General features: G+C 40.4%; 2 protein-coding genes and 1 pseudogene across 2 annotated transcripts; 1 reads left to right on the top strand and 2 right to left on the bottom strand.

Moving 5' to 3' along the window:
* Positions 1–1,621: 1,621 nt before the first annotated feature.
* LOC149110020 (uncharacterized) lies at positions 1,622–5,840 on the bottom strand. Its single transcript, XM_089291751.1, has 2 exons — positions 5,341–5,840; positions 1,622–3,149 (listed from the first exon to the last, which is right to left on the bottom strand). Exons 1-2 carry the CDS (start codon positions 5,634–5,636, stop codon positions 2,528–2,530), a joined length of 918 nt encoding a protein of 305 aa, XP_089147877.1. The 5' UTR covers positions 5,637–5,840; the 3' UTR covers positions 1,622–2,527.
* A 932-nt stretch (positions 5,841–6,772) lies between these two features.
* Positions 6,773–9,408, top strand: LOC149110019 (uncharacterized; annotated as a pseudogene).
* A 3,876-nt stretch (positions 9,409–13,284) lies between these two features.
* Positions 13,285–17,351, bottom strand: LOC110042420 (uncharacterized). The gene is made up of 2 exons (XM_020747787.2): positions 17,056–17,351; positions 13,285–15,038 (listed from the first exon to the last, which is right to left on the bottom strand). Exons 1-2 carry the CDS (start codon positions 17,349–17,351, stop codon positions 14,444–14,446), a joined length of 891 nt encoding a protein of 296 aa, XP_020603446.2. The 3' UTR covers positions 13,285–14,443.
* Positions 17,352–17,414: the final 63 nt, after the last annotated feature.

Genomic DNA, 17,414 nt, shown 5'->3' with positions numbered 1-17,414 from the left:
ATCATCACAGAAGAACCCCCTTCCCCCTCCGGGTGTATACGTCAGTCTTGCCTGAAAACGAGGTTGTACTTGGCATTCAGTTCATGAGCTTACGGATGATTTTTCCTTCAAAATGAATGTCAGAGAATCATGTGGACCTTGAAAGATAAAGGTCCTAGTTTCGTTTATAAATGATATTTGATCTCTAGGTCACGGCGATGAGTCGCCACTCCAGACGATCAAACATCGCTCTCATTTATTAGCCAATCAGAATGAGGGGATTCACAGTAATAACAAAATATCATTATATCAAGGACCAGTTTTACAGTGTAATATCCACACAATGTCACACAAAACGACAGTTGATGATGAAGGCAATCATCAACCACCCGGTAGTAACCTCTCACGGTAGATCTAAGGTTAAATCCGTTTAAAGAAGGGAATCGTGGTTGTCGCTTGTAAAGTTTGACTATAAATGTTTATGTCTCTTCACAACAAATTTTCAAAATGAAACGCTAAGACTGCCGGAATATCACTCGGATATCCCCCAGTTTTAGCTGGGGCACAGTTAGACTATTTAAGCACGTCACGCGTTTAGTTGCTTTTAGACTAATCGCGTTCGAGGGAAAATTTTGGATGGATTTTAAATAAACAATAGCCTCCATTTGGCGCAAAAGTATGCTCGGATATTTGTCGGCGGACATTATCTGTTCCGCTCTCGGAAACCTGTGAGCCTTGAGGAGCACATAATACCCAGGACAAATATTCGAGCTCATTTTTGCGCTAAATGGAGGCTATTGGGTGTATTATCCATTGAATATTTTTGCGCAGTTTTGAAAATTGGGGAATATCACTCGGAGTGATATTTCCCAGTTTTAGCTGGAGCACGTAATGTGCTTAAACCAATCGCCTGCGAACGAAAATATTTGATGGATTACAGGTCCCGTTATTTGTCTGCGAATATTATTCTTCCTCCAAAAAAATAATGGAAAAATCAATCGTTTTAACAAAGTAATAAAGCCTCATAAGATAATCATTTTGACGGCCGAGATCACCCAAACAGAGAAGAAAACATTAAGTTCCAATCAGCTTCAAAACAAAATACTGATATTTGCCCTGGGACACCTCGAACCTTGCAGTCTTCGCCTAGCTTTGCTCTGGATAAGCTGTTCGTTTCTCAGAATACATAATATCCCTTGGCATATTTATATTCACATCAAAAGGAGGTGAGTGTGTGATATTAACCCCGAGGTCTGACTGTGTCGTACATTCAGACCAATCGTGATGGAGACACGGCGCTGAAAGGATCATAAAACACAGTATATCAAGAACTGAAATTTCATGATGTCCTTGAAATCAAAATATAGTCGAATTTAAATTGCCATAACTTCATGGTAGAAAATAAAGTAAACTGATAAAAGACAAAATGCATGATAAATTTTTGAAGAATCGGGAATTAAGACAGAAAACCCAACTGAAAGAAATAACTCCCCAGTAGAAAAAAAAGTCCAGATGATCATGCAATGCACAGTTTTATTCAAAAACTTAGTGTACGCCTGCAAGGCAGACGTTGATGTAACACATCATGTACTTATTCAAAAATCAATTAGTTTTATAGATCTACGCAACTTTGCATGCACTCATGATATTACGTGTGTATAACTAAATTAAACAAAAATGTAGTTTCATGTCGAACAGCAGAACAAATACTGATGGTGCGTCTGCATACATGAAGTGATATTGAATCTTTGAGTCTATCTATCCATCTATTCATTCATTCATTCATTCATTCATTCATTCATTCATTTACTCAATCATTCATTCATTCAATCATTTATTCGATCATTCATTTCTTCAATCAATCATTCACTCATTCATTTAATCATTCATTCATTCAATCAATCCTTCATTTATTAATTGTATATGGATGGATATGGTAAATGTTATTTGCATTGTTGTTAGTTAATGTTCAAAACTTTATTGTAAGTAGACCAATACCACCCTTTGGAGAGTAAGGGGCAATAAAGAATACTATTACTATGATTACTGTTACTGTTACTGTTACTGTTACTGTTACTGTTACTGTTACTGTTACTGTTACTGTTACTGTTACTGTTACTGTTACTGTTACTGTTACTGTTACTGTTACTGTTACTGTTACTGTTACTGTTACTGTTACTGTTACTGTTACTGTTACTGTTACTATTAATAATCAATCAATCAATCAATCATTCATTCACTCATTATGTTCATTTATTCATGCAACAATATTCATTCATCCATTCATTCTCATGTAGAAAAATCAATTTAAACTAAGTTGCTTTTCAGGTGTCTTTCTAAAGTTCTGCAAACTAAGCTTATGTCATCTCTTATTTGCCCCAATTCCAAAAATTTACCGTCATGCATTTGGGATAGCCGCCAAATCTAGAACAACCGAAGCTATGGGGTGGAAAGAAAGGAGAGTTCAGGGACTGGACTAGCCGAAAACTAATCTAAACTAAATTGCTTTTCAGGTGTAAAGTACTGCAAACTAAGCTTATATCATCTCTTATTTGCCCCAAAAATTTCCGCCCAAGCATTTGGGATAACCGCCAAATCCATAACAATGGAAGGAATGAAAAAATGGCGTGAGACAATAGGTACTGTAAAACCTTTTTTCGCAGCACTTATCGTGCTCGTAACACCCTTGGTGAAAACAGCAATCATCACAAACCCAACTCCAACACGTACATCCTTTACCACACATGCCGAGACAGTCGTTGTTATTGGGGTTGCCTGACAAACCCTGGCATTGTGGCCGCTCCGTCGACCACCGTTTCTTTCTGTTAGCTTGCTTATTATTGGTTTTATCATTTGAGTCATGCGCAGCTCTCAGCTCTGCCGGGGTCTGAATGTCCGAATTCTTCAGGAGATTGAAGCACAGAGCATGAAATCGCTGTAGAATTTGCCAGTCAGTGGTGGAGTTGTCACTTAGTGTGAAGGACAGAAGTTCCAGGAGCTGTATCTCTGTAACGTAGTGCAGCTCGCTTGCCGCTTCTTGATAATGGAGCTTCAGCAGCTCGAGTTCTTCGAGTGTTTTTTCATCGTTTTGCTTCATCGCTTGAAACTCACGAAGCACCTGCGGTACTCTAGGAATGTTATCGGGAACATAAATCAGCGATGATCCGTGACTGCAAAAGATTATTGTGAAAACACTTCAGCCTTACTTAAAGTTTACTTTTCTTTACTTTCCTTTTCAGTTGATTTACTTTTAGTAACTAAATCTTCCTTAAATTTTCTCTTAAGCCTGTAGTGGACTTTCAAGCACGTTGGAGGGGGCCCATAACAGAGAGAAGTGGCCTTATTAACTTAAAACGAGACGCTAGCAAGTTGTCAGCTGTCAGTATTGTCTCCCCAAAGATCGCGACTGCTATACACAGAGGAATTTGCGTCCAACTCGCGCCATAAAACTACGTCTGTCCTGTCGTTTTTGTAAACAAATAGGAGGGAGGGAAGAGGAATTTATTCCTGAGAGTGGAATTAATACATTTCCAGGTCCAAAAAATAAGAGCAGGACTTCTTTAAGAGGGAGAATAAAGAATTTACGGCATATCAATAATCATGACAAAGAAGCCTTGCAGGGCAAAGCAAGGTCTCATGCGTTTTAAATTCTACTCAGACAATACGTGAGCAGTGCAGTTCAAGTGTAACACGAGTGCAAATTGCACATCGTAATTCTGGATTATGATAGGCTGAAAGAAAATAGGAAATTTTCTAAGCCAATGATATCACATAAAATGATGACGACAATTTTGTGCGAAAACTTTGAAAAACGTTTTCTCGAATGAGACAAAATGGCTTCAAGAAAGATCTTCCGGCCCTTCCTCCACGCGAATTTGTTCATGTTTATGTTAGTAAAAAGTAATTATACGGTTTTTCTCGTTCAATTTGGAATTAATTTGCACTTGTATGTTTTTAAAGAAGCTCACTCGTGCAAATCAATTCCAAACTGAACTCGAAACTGTATGATCACCTATTCTAAATAATTAATTAATTATACGAAAAAGAAGTGGCGGATCGGCCCTAGTGATTTAGAAAAACATTTGACTATAAAAAAAATTGCGACATAACATTTCTTAAAAGCATTCTGATGTTTAATAATCTAAAAAGCTGGATTAAAAATCGACGACGTTTCGACGTTACCGTAACGTCATTATCGTTATCATTATGCGGCCAGTTTTTATAAGCAAGAAATCAGAGCAAGATCTTAAACCTAAAGAAGCCAAGCCGTCAATTTGTCAATCAGCAATGCGTTGTTTATCTCGCCGACACCTTTTTCAGCGTGTTGCTGAACACAAAAATTCGGCAGTCGGCAAACATTTTCGTGAAGCGCACGGTAGGAGTGATCTTTTGAATTAGCCATTTCAAGATTCTGAGAAAGTGCCCAGGCAAATTGGATTGTTAGTGTTTGAAATTCTTTACATCAAGAAATTGAAACGTAATTTGAACGTCTAAACGGACTCCATAAGTGCAAACCTTTTTGTTTTAATTTGACTCATAATTTTGTAATTATTTTCATCGCGTATTGTTCGTCTTAGTATTTATAGAACCTAGTTTTTTATACATTTTTGACTTGATAATGACGTTACGGTAACGTTGAAACGTCGTCGATTTTTAATCGAGCTTTTTAGTTTTTAGAATGCTTAAAAGAAATGCTATGTCGCATTTTTTTATAGTCAAATTAAGTAATTAATTTACCTTTACTATGATTTTTTTTTAGATATTACTAGTTTTGGCGGTTGGGCGGTTACTTTACCTTCGTAAGCTTTTAATATCCCTGGGGCACTCAACTAGAGCTAGCTAAAGCTGTTTTTGCTGCCAAAATGTTTCGTGATTTATCGCCAAGTGTTCTTAACTTTTATAACAAGTTAAAGTCTAAAACTTTCTTTTACTTATGAAATTGTATATTAAAACCTGCTAACGACTTAAGAGTCACTTAACAACGATTTCAAATTGACTTGTTTTGCTTTCGAAGTGCGTCAGAAATTTGAAGCCGTTCCGCTTGAATAAAAATCGTTCCCGAACCCGTCAGACACACAGTAGAGATATAATAAATATTTTACTAACCTCGTTTTCTCGGTTACGGGATCCTCGTTTTTCCCCTTCGATTTATGAACCACGCGCTTCGCGCTTGGGCCATCATAAATCAATGGGGAAAAAAACTCGGTCCGTAACCTTACAGTACAGCCCTTGAACTCGGTTAGTAAGAGGTATGTATTATTAATACTGTTTAAATTTTAGCGGACTTTACAGTAGAATACGGCTTGCTAAATTGGCCAATCACAGCGCGCAAGAAAGAAGATTAATGTATACGTAATTTACCCGATAAATCCTTGGTCTACAACCTGGTAATAGAACATGTTTGGACCAAGTTCCATGTAAAACACGATTTTTTCGCCTGTTGTCTTCAGTAATTTCATGGAGCTTTTGCGAAGGTCAAAGCAAATTCCCAGGGTTTGATTGTAGTTATAGCATCCTTTGACTTGCTTCTCGAAGTAAGTTGTCAAGCGAAGGCCTTGAGGAACTGAAGCTTCTAAGTCCGAGCTTGCCATCACAGAGAACAGACTCCCTGCGACTAGAAGCATTGCAGAGAGAATGGAACCAGTTGAAAGAGGCATCTTTATCGTTCTGGGGCTGTCTTGAAAGTCACCTGAATTGCAGATGGGTCACTTCAGTCACTTTTATACCGATCTCATCGCTCGGTAAAGCTTCCTCATTCTAACATGTGTGATGGTTTACGTTCAGCAATAAAGTCGTTTGTACTGATGTCCTTAAGCGCACAAAGAACATCATTTACTTGGTGTTAATGAACTACGTGATGGCATCATTGTGCGTATTCGTGATTTCCTTCACGGTTGAGGCGACGATAAATTTCAAGTGAATTCCTGTTCTTGTTTTCATCTGGGAGATGTTTTCACGGTGGGATAGACAGGGGTTAGACTCTAATATAGCTGGCGCCAAAAGGTATGGTTTTTTAGCTGTTTTGTTCTGAAACGGGTATAGATTTTGACCGCCGGTTATTTTGGTCTCAAATGGGGCATGTTGCGCAGACCACGTGCACTAAAGTCAGCAATTTGGTATGATTCTTAGAGGAAACTATTTTTATCATGATTGTTATGAAGTGCGATTTAATTGGCATCGTGAAGTTGGACCCCTTCATGTTCACCGGAAGGTTTCTGTGAGAAGTGCATTCACCAAGCATCCCCAAGCAATGTTGAGGTTAAAACGTGTTTCAGTTCAATAATTCCTTAATTGTTTATTTCTGAAACACCTTAATTTCTAGATCATACCAATTTTAAAAGTCAATAACAACTTTCGCAGTCAACAATAGCAAAATAGACCGTTAGACTGATCCATGTTTAGCGCAAACGTCTAACTGAGGTTTGAGATTAGATGTTTGCCGTTCGCCGTTCGCACGTTAGTCGATTTAGATTAGAGTAAATTGGAATGAATGTAAATCATCCTGTCAATGTATTGGAAATTCTCAAAATTAAGCCAATTAAAACAAATAGAACGTTTCCTAGCATGTGTAGCTTTCTGAAGAAATAAAGCATCATAGATGTCCACTTTGGATCAGTGCTGGAGAAGAACGCAAAACAAGTAAGCGTCACTCGCGAGCGGCGATGCCGCTAGCAGCGCGGGCGTCGGAAGGCAAGCGAAAAGAGGCCGAACGACGCCCGCGCTACCGTTGCTCGCACGTCACCCTCACAGCCACGCTCGCACGCTTACTTGTTTTGCGATCTTCCGTACGGATTTTCGAGGAAAAGAGAGACTGCTTGCAGTCTAGCTTGAACAAAGATTGTTCTCTGTGTTCTATAAAATAACAGCTTTAAAGTTTTCTTGTCACGATCTTTTGCAAATAGTATTTTGTATAAATCGCTATTTCTTCGTTGTTAATTGTATACACCGCCAGTTTTTCGTTTGTAAATAGAGGTTTTTCATTGGAGATGTTCATGTCTTCGAAACGAAGTCGTCGCCTACGTGGATCCGGACGGAAGCGTTATTTTAATTGCCGGGGGGGGGGGGCCACTGCCATATATGAGCTATATAGGTATGTGCCGCTGTGAAGGGTATGGTTTTCAAGCAGTTTACTCTAGGATAGGGTATATAAATGAGAGCGTTTGGGTCTAGAATAGGGTATCACTTTTCACAAAACTGACTGGTTGGTTGAAGATTTTATCTAGAGTAAGGAAACCAGGAATTGCCACTGAAAAAATATAAAAAATCAAATCGGCAAGTTTAAATTTACGCAAATCAGCCTCAAAAGTGTCGATAGAAGGGGGGATTTGGGGAGTTTGCTCTAGTATAGGTTAGCAAAATTCAGCTGAACTAGCTCTGGTATAGGCTAAGGATTCCAGAGTCCCAGCGGCACATGCCCAGCCAGAAATTGCTAAAGTATCCCCCGGGTTTTAATTCTGGTGAAGCTTTTGTAGATGAACTTCACCAGGAGATTTATAGTTCAACGGTGGTGAACAAAGATGTCTCAGAGGCCTTCCTACAACTCTCATCAACCCTGTTCCATGCATATTTCTTCGTACTCGATTAGAAGACTTCCAGCTGTTGGCCTGTCACTAGAACTTACGCCCTCTCTGAGGGAAACCACATCCGGACTACCTGGACTTCGTTTAACTTGTAACGAAGTCCTCGTGGTGAAATTAGCAGTAAAGATTGTTCTTGGTGTTGTTGGAGTCGTTTATGCCGGCTAACATGGTGTCAGGAGTGGGATTGACCCGATAAATCGACAAGAGAAGCATTCACGGAAACCAAAGGTACATTTAGCAAAACTACTACTGTCAACTCCTCAAACAGCGATGGCGAACCTCAAACGACCTGACTTGAAACTTGGCGGAAATATGTCAGAAAATTTCAAGAACTTTGAAATCAGATTCCACGACTACTGTATCCAAGCCGACTACAGAAACTGGGCAAAAGACCCTGAGACGAAGAGAGAGGATCATTTCAAGAAACCTTTGCTAGAAATACGGCGCTTCGATCGGCAATGCCAGACAAAGCTTTGCAGGTGATCCGTGACACATTTGAACCTCAGATAGCAGCTGATGAGCGGACAAAACCATGGATCTGGAATGACAAATTACGACTTCACTATACTAGATCTATCGGAAGCTCCCTCATGGCAAACAGATTTAAATTCTGGAACACTCAGCAAAGCCCAAACGAATCTGTTCAAGAATGGGAAGTTAAGGTCAGACAGGCGGGCAGCCTATGCTCGTTCAACGCGCTGACGGATGAAATGTGCCGTGGCCGAAGCCAAGGCCCTTGAATCGGCTCAAAAAGCCAACAAACTCATTACAGAGCCACAAAAGGAATTGTGGAACAAGTAAATTATACTGGATAAGCCATAAAAGAAGAAACTAAAGCGAGACCATGGAACCTACTTTTGGTGCGGAGATCGGCGTGGACCTGACGCTTGGAAAACATGCCCTGCAAATGGCAAAACATGTACTAAGTGTGGAATTAATGACCACTGTTACAGAGTCTGTCTAGAGCCAGCCCCCTCCCCCTCCCGCCCCTCTCCTTCCCCCCCTCCCCCGCAACAAGCACAACCACGTAGAACTACTCAATGGCAAACTCAGGTCAGGGGTCGAGGCAACAAAACCCCTCGCGGCTGGCCCCAACCTGGACCCCTCGTGAACAAAACATACATATGCTACACACGGCAAATGATCAAAACCCTGTGGAATACTACACTAATAACTACCAAGAACGGTGCTGCTCCCTGGAAACACCGCAAATACACAGTGTCCACACAGATACAGCCAAGTAAAAGTACTTTGTTACCCTGCCAGTGTCTGCAACTGGGAACAAATTCACCCCAGTGACATTCCAGATAGACACTGCCGCCACCTGCAATACCTTCTCTAAAGATGCTCTCCACAGGCTGATGCCAAACATGAAGGTAACAAAGTACCCCTACCTCCTTCACCCCTATGGCTATGCCAAGCCGCTGAAACCACTGACGCAGATTGACCTTCTGTGCGAAAGAAAAAAAAAAGATATGAATCGCACACATTCCAGATACTTCCGAGAGACGTCACGATGAACAAACCAGCCTTTCTCTCTGGGTCTGACTGTGTGGCACTGGGGCTCATCATCATCAAAGCAGACGAAATATTTCCCCTGACTTCAGCAGTAAAAGACTCCACAGGCAAGAGAGGCCCCACCTACCAGACCAGCTCATTACAAACCAGTCCAGACCCAGGCAGCCCACCAATTCAAACCTGCAACAGCAAGGGCAATCCTTACGGGGACCCAACAATGCCTTCACCCTCTTGTACTCTCCAAACCCATAATAATACCTTCCAAAAGTTAAAAGACGTCAATCGTATCCGCTTCCTTGCCGACTGTATGCAAAATGTACAAAAACAAAAACCTTGCAGCGGTCCACTCGGATAAATTATCATTTTACTTTCAGTATGAACGGCTAGCTCACTAAATACAAATTTATAACTGAAGACTGGGAGGTCGGGTTTCTCAACGGCCATTCGCATGCATGAATGACCACCATAAAGCAAATCTACAAATCCACGTTTGATTTATTTTAATTTCTGTCCAAATTTTTTTTTTCCAAAATGTAAGTTGCCAAACTCGAATGCGGTTTATACGCTGGTGTTTACGGTGTAGATGTTTTACTTTATGAATAATTCATAAGTGTCACGTTGGCAAAGTGGTAAGGTTTATGTCAGAGGATCAGGACTTAGCGGGTTGAGGCCGGCGGTTTGAATCCTGTTGCGGGGCTCTTTTTTTTTTTTCCCTTCGAGCTTCTTTATTTTCTCCTTCGAGCTAACTAGCTAGTGGATGGTTTGCGTTTACATAGGTACTGGAAAATGAAAATGCTCAACCATAAAGAAATGTAATTATAAAAGAAAATAAGACAGTATGGAAATTTGAAACGTTCGCCCCTTTTTTTCGTTCGTCCCCAACTACCGAGAACTATTCACTCTCAAGCGTGAAAGTTTCGGTTAAAAGCTACCGTCAAAGTGGTCGATAGATCGAATTATACACCCACCCTTGTTGTATACCAACTAGCCTTGAATTTAATTTGGGAGTACTTGTTCGACTCCAAACACGAAAGATCATCGATAGCGATCATCGATATCGCTTTGGTAGCCTTTCGTAACGACCCATCGACTTATGACAGGGACCGTCGATGCTCTGATTGGCCACGAACACTATCCGAGGATTATGCGTGTATGAACGCAATTTGATTAGCTACGAAAACTATTCGAAGAATTTGGTTACACGGATGGGTTTCGATTAGGGATACGGACGGACTTACTTACAAAGGTGATAACATTAGTAGCTACGCCTCTTCGAGGACGGTCGAAGCTTTGAATTTGAAGCTTTCAAAAACCGTACCCAATTGAAGACTAGAGCCCAAAAACCATACCCTATTTATGACCAAGATGGCCAAAATCGATACCCTATTTATTACCAAAACGGCTAAACACCATACCCTTTGGGGCCGCACATACCTATATAGTGCATATAACAGAGTACCACCCTCCCCCCTCCGGGTGTATTTGTCAGTCATGCCAGCTTAGTCCTGAGAACGAGGTTGTACTTGGCGTTCAGTTCATGAGCTTCGTGATGATATGTCCGTCAAGATGAATGTCACAGAATTATGTGAACCTTGAATTGAAAGATAAAGATCCTAGTTTCGTTTATAAATTATGTTTTACCTCTAGGTCACGGCGCTGAGTCGCCACGATCAGACATCGCTCTCATTTATTAGCCAATCAGAATGAGGGGATTCATAACAATAATATAACAAAATACCAGTATATCAAGGACCATCGTAATGTCGACACAATGTCACACAAAACGACAGTTAGTGATGAAGGCCGGCAATCATCAACCTGATGGTATAGTAACCTCTCAGATCTAAGATTAAATCCATTTAAAGAAGAGAATCGTGGTTGTCGCTTCTAAAGTTTGAGTTGTAAATGTTTATATCTCTTCAGAACCAATTTTCCAAATGAAACACAAGGACTGCCTGAATATCACTCGGATATTCCCCAGTTTTAGCTGGGGCATACTTAGACTATTTATGCGCGTCACGCGTTTAGTTGCGTTTAGACTAATCGCGTTCGAGCGAAAATTTTGGATGAATTTTAAATAAACAATAGCCTCCATTTGGCTAACTTTCTTAGCAAAGGGTAGGGGTAGGCGGAAATTGCAGAGAAAGGCCTGAAACAACCGTTTTAATTGGCTTACGTCGAACATCCAAAATCTGGATGTTACGCTGATTGGATAATACACAATGCAACATAACGTCGCACTACCGGAAGTGAAAGCATTTCGATTGGTGGTAAATTCTTTTCTGTCGGGATATTCATCAGGCTTGTTATTTCGTCGTCGAGCTCAGAGTATTAGTCAGAAAACAGAGCTCTCTTTGTTGAAAGTCTTCGCTGTGCACCTTCAGCTTCATTTTCACAAGTGCTCTTTTTTGCCGCTTCGCCTTTGGCGTCACTCCAGTTAGAGATCTTTAGCCTCGAACAGGAATTGAACCCCTAGGACTGGCTCTCGAAGGAGTTCGTGGAGTGCTTTCCTTCGCCTCGTCGAGTGCCCTACCACCCGCCAATGCCTACCGTAACTCCGTGCATTTTTTACAGACAGACCTTTTGCCGTCTTCACTGTCTTGAATGACAACAATTCTTAACTCGAGAAATAATTCCACAAGAATGACAGGTTTTTCACACAAAACATTAGGAAACTCTTTGTTCGAAGTTTCAGAAAACAGCGGTACAGTGGCGACACACTTTCCATACTCTGTGTGAAAATTTTCGAGGCAAATTGTGCAAATATTCTCGGAAACCATTACAAACATGGACGAATCGAAACTGGCTTACCACGATTATCGGTTAAGTAAGGCGCGACGAAAGTTTGGTCACCAAGTTTTAACGTAAAAATCATGTTGTTGCCACGAACAACTGGCTCTGTATCCATTGACAACTTCTCGACCTTTAACGTCATTTGGCAGCAAAGCGCGCGAAATTGTAAGCGACGCGACAGGCGACCAACGGCTGTTGATATTGTTACCAACGGAAACGAGGCAAGTTTCCCGTGACAACATATAATTTTAAGGCCAAAACTTCGTAACCAAACCTCCCTCGTGCCTTACTCAACTGATAATCGTAGTATTTGCTCAAATTCTCGCCGTTGCAATCGTGATCTGTGATGCATGCAAAGTCAACATGACAGCCGGAAATGATTCTGATTGGTTAATACGTACACTGACGCTTGTCACGCTGTGAGGAGCGGGAAGACTGCAAAAAGATCCTTGCGTCAGGCTTTTCTTTGCCAGGTGTTTCCTCCTCCCCCTACCCAGCGAGTTAGAAAAGCCTAATACTCAGGCTACCATTTGGCGCGAAAGTATGCTCGGATATTTGTCCGTGGACATTATCTGTTCCGCTCTCGGAAAATTGTTAGCTTTGAGGAACACATGATGTCCAGGACAACTATCCGAGCACATTTTCGCGCTAAACGGAGACTATTGTGTTTATTATTCTTTAAATATTTTCGCAGTACGCACAGTTTTGAAAATTGGGATATATCACTCGGGGAGTGATATTCCCCAGATTTAGCTGGAGCCGGCGTAAGGTGCTTAAACCAATCGCCTGCGAGCGAAAATGTTTGATGGATTACAGGTCCCCTTATTTGCCTGCGAATAAAATTATTCCCCCCAAAAAAACAAAAATAATGGAAAACTCAATCGTTTTAACAAACTAGAAAGGCCTCATAAGATAATCATTTTGACGGCCGAGATCACCCAAACAGAGAAGAAAACACTAAGGTCAAATCAGCTTCAAAACAAAATACTAATATTTGCCCTGGGACATCTTGAACCTTGCAGTCTTCGCCTAGCTTCGCTCTGGATAAGCTGTTCGTTTCTCAGAATACATAATATCCGTTGCATGGCATATTTATTTTCACACAGAGAGGAGGTAAGTGTGTGATATTTACCCCGAGGTTTGACTGTGTCGTGCATTCAGACCAATCGTGATGGAGACACGGCGCTAATAGATCCTAAAAGGATCATAAAACACGATATATCAAGACCTGAAATTTCCATATGTACTTGAAATCAAATCAAAGGAGAGTTTAGATTGCCATAGCTTCATGGTAGAAACTAAAGTAAATTAAAAGAAAAGAAAAAATGCATGATAAATTTTTGAAGACTCGGGAATTAAAACAGATAACCGGACTGAAAGAAATAACCCCCAGTAGAAAAAAAAGTCCAGATGATCACGCAGAGCACACTTTTATTCAAAAACTTAGTGTACGCCTGCAAGGCAGACATTTATGTAACACATCATGTACTTATTAAATCAATTACTTTTACACATCTACGCAACTTTACATCACTCATGATATTACGCGTGTGATGGTACGTTTGCAGACATAAAAAGATATTGATCTTTAAGTCTATCTATCGATCTATTCATTCATTCATTCATTCATTCATTCATTCATTCATTTATTCATTCATTTATTCAGTCATTCAATCAATCAGTCAATCATTTGTTCATTCATTCATTCATTCGTTCGTTCGTTCGTTCGTTCGTTCGTTCGTTCGTTTGTTCGTTTGTTCGTTTGTTCGTTCAATCAATCAATCGATCAATCATTCATTAATTCATTCTTTTACTCGTCCATTCGTTGTCATGCGGAAAACTAGTCCAGTCCCTGAACTCTCCTTTCTTCCCGTCCCATATAGGGACTGAACCGGGCGGTTAAAAAATAGAGTCGGTTATTGCTGGTTTTCAGTGTCACGCAATTCAAAATAGATCAAGACAAAAATCAAAACCGGTCAGTAGATAAAGTCCAGAATCTGGGAAATGAAAGAAGGGAAATATACAAGGACTCTCGCCAAAATTCTGGTCACAGCAATTTTTCTTATGCGAAATATGCGGAGAAATTTTTACCCAAATTTATAGAGATTTGTATGGAGACGCCATGTTGGTGCCCCTCCGTATGGGCACCAACATGGCGGCCGGAAACCAACAAAAACATCTGTCAATGAGTTTTGCTACAAAAGTGTGAATTTATCCCTCGAGGAACTCTAAAGCATTGAAATAATACTTATTCTAAGACATGAACTGTAGCGTAGTGTATCACAAAACCAAGAACCCATTCGGAGCGAAATTTGTGTGCATATTAGTTTTCAGCTGCTCTTATACATCATTTAAGTAAAATCTCAGGAAGATCAATAGTTTTGTAGTTCGAATTTTAGTGACGTCACGTGAAAACCAGCTATAAAATGGAATCTCCCTTTTCGCCCGCCCGGGTTCAGCTCCTATATGAGGTGGGAAGAAAGGAGAGTTCAGGGACTGGACTAGCCGAAAACTAATCTAAACTAAATTGCTTTTCACGTGTAAAGTACTGCAAACTAAGCTTATGTCATCTCTTATCTGCCCCAAAAATTTCCGCGCAGGCATTTGGGATAACCGCCAAATCCATAACAATGGAAGGAATGAAAAAATGGCGTGAGACAGTAAGTGCTGAAAAACCTTTTTTCGCAGCACTTATCGTGCTCGTAACACCCTCGGTGAAAACAGCAATCCCCACAGACAAAGGACCAACACGAACATCCTTTACCACACATGCCCTGACAATTGTCATTACCGGGATCACTTGCCAAACTGCATCGCCTCTTTCTTTTGCCGTGCTGATCAGTGGTTTCATCATCTGAATCATGCGCAGCTCCCAGTTCTGCTGGACTCTGAATGTCCGAAGTCTTCAGGAGATTGAACCAAAGGACACGAAATCGCTGTAGAATTTCCCAGTTGGTGGAGTTGTCACTTAGTGCTACTGACACCAGTTCCAAAAGATGAATCTCTGGAACATAGTGCAGCTCGCTGACGACTTCTTGATAATGGAACTTCAGCAACTCGAGTTCTTGGGGTGTTTCTTCATCGTTTTGCTTCATCGCTAGAAACTCGCGCAGCACCTGCGGTACTTTTGGAATGTTATCGGGCACATAAATCAGCGATGGTCCGTGCCTGCAACATATTATTATGAAAACATTTCAATCTGTGAAATCTTACACAGCGGTGGCTGTTTTTAATACGGATTTTTTACCACGATTTCACCGGAAATTTTCTTTAAGCCCCCTGGGGGCTTCAGTTTATGTCAAGCACTTTCGGAACTGGCGGGGTGGGGGAGTACGGCACTATAATCAATGAAGGGCCTTATTCGATTCTGTTTTGGTGCAAATATAGGTAATATCTCCCAAAAGCTCGCTTTACTTCTATATGTATGTGAATTTGCGTCTAACTGGTAGAGCGAAAATCGTCGATAGTACCAAGTGTCTTTTGTTGTATTAGCTGTAAACGAACAGGAGGGAGAGGGAGGGTATTTATTTGAGAGAGGGGGTTCAATACATTTCCCAGTCCAAACAAAGAATTTACGGTATAAAACAAAGAAATATTGTCCGGCAGGGAGTCTCATTTTAAATTCTCTCAAAAGTGGCTGTTAATGACTTTGCCTGTATGCAAGTGAACATACGAAATCTACACATATAATATTTGACTTTACAGTTCGTTTGGCCACTTTACCTTCATAGGCTAAAAATATCCTAGCGAGGTCAATTGGAGGTAAACAGTATTGTTATACCTCCCAACTCAAATACGTTTTCCGATTGGAGGAGAACGTGTCACGTGTCGTGGATCAAAACTCACTAACTCCCTAGGGCAAACAAAACTCACCAACTCCCTAGGGAAGCAACAACTTGAACTTTCGACTCACACGTGATCAGGTCGCGCTTCTTGAAACCGCGGCAAATTTGTGAGCCAGCCGACATCAAGCAAACGATTTCTTTGCAACTTTTTTTTTTCTATTCTTCAGTTGGAAAGTATAACAAAACACTTAATGACTGGTTCCACGGGAAGCAGTGAGTTTTGCTTTTTTTTTTTTTTTTTTTATTAATTGCTACTTACACTGCTAACAATGCAATATCAACGTAGTTACTTACACTACTTGCACTACTTATTACTTATTCCACTTACGATACTAACACTTACACTAAACAATACGCATACTCACGCTACTAACAATACTAATACTTACACTGCTTACAATACAACATAATTAGATTACTTGCGCTACTTACAATTCTAGCACGGCAAGATCACACCAGTTTACTCCTGTCAGTAATTTAAATTCGGAATTGCGAAAATATGCGAAAATATGACAGCGAAAATATGTATGGTATATATGCGTTTCTTTTCCCTTCATTTTTATTTTCGTTTTCAGGGAACTAGGGTCAAGCTATCAAGAGATTACAAAAGAGTCAACAGAGCTCCCACTTTTTTAAAGCGATTGTAGTTTTATTTTTTTCCATTTCATAGACATATTTTAAATACAGTAAGAAATCGTTAAGTTTTGGAGAACATTTTTTCTGTTTACATAGCCAAATGTAATATTTAGCATTTAAGCAGCAGAAGTTAATTTGGAGTTTATGTTTAGAGCTATTCTGCCTTAGACCCGGTGCTGTATCAGGCTCTAAGGGTGTCTCTTTGACAATGACTTGGCAAGACTGTAGCAATACTTTAAAATTGGTCCAAAGATATTGAGTTTTTGGGCAAGCCCAAAATAAATGTGCAAGTTTCTCTGTTTCTCTTTCGCAGACAGTGCATTTCTCGCTATCGACGAGACCAATTTTTTTTCAAGAAGTTGTTTGTTGATATTCTTTTATGAAGAACGTCCCTTCTTTGTTGTCAGTAGCTACTTTAGAACCGTAAAGATTTTGGTAAAACGATTCACATTCTTTTACGATCTCTTTGTCTGTACAAATGAGGTCGTTGTCATTTACTTTGAGCTGGGTTATTGTTCCTTGTTTACAATGTCTCTTTCCAGATTGAGAAAGTATTTGGTATTTTTCTCACCTTCATTGTACCATTGAGATTTAGCGAAGCCTCGGGGAACATTGAGGGTCTCAGAGAAACAAAACTCACTGTTTCCCTTGGGGCTAGTCATTAAGTGCTTATTAAACAAATATATATGATAAATGTAATTTACCCGATAAATCCTTGGTCTACAACCTGGTAGTAGAACATGTTTGGACCAAGGTCCATGTAAAACACGATTTTTTCGCCTGCCGTCTTCAGTAATTTCATGGAGCTTTTGCGGACATCAAAGCAAATTCCCAGGGTTTGATTGTAGTTGTAGCAACCTTTGACTTGCTTCTCAGAGTAAGCTGTCAGCCGAAGGCCTTGCGGAACTGAAGCTCTTAAATCCGAGCTTGCCATCACAGAGCATAGAGTTCCTGCGACTAGAAGTAATTTCGAGAGAATGGAACCAGTTGAAAGAGACATCTTAACACAGTTCTTAGGCTGTCTTGACAGTCAGTTCAATTGCAGATGGATCACTTTTATACT

The sequence above is a fragment of the Orbicella faveolata genome, unplaced genomic scaffold (assembly GCF_042242905.1).
Source record: "Orbicella faveolata isolate gen_17 unplaced genomic scaffold, um_ofav_v1 contig_24, whole genome shotgun sequence".
In the NCBI taxonomy this organism is placed as follows: domain Eukaryota; kingdom Metazoa; phylum Cnidaria; class Anthozoa; order Scleractinia; family Merulinidae; genus Orbicella; species Orbicella faveolata.
This window is presented reverse-complemented; position numbering and strand designations above follow the sequence as displayed.

Bases quoted from the DNA above. Each gene is read 5' to 3' on its own strand.
- LOC149110020 (XM_089291751.1), bottom strand. From the start codon at position 5,636: ATGCCTCTTTCAACTGGTTCCATTCTCTCTGCAATGCTTCTAGTCGCA. The intron at 3,150-5,340 runs GTAAATTACGTA...AATCTTTTGCAG, and splicing joins GTAGACCAAGGATTTATCGG to TCACGGATCATCGCTGATTT.
- LOC110042420 (XM_020747787.2), bottom strand. From the start codon at position 17,351: ATGTCTCTTTCAACTGGTTCCATTCTCTCGAAATTACTTCTAGTCGCA. The intron at 15,039-17,055 runs GTAAATTACATT...AATATGTTGCAG, and splicing joins GTAGACCAAGGATTTATCGG to GCACGGACCATCGCTGATTT.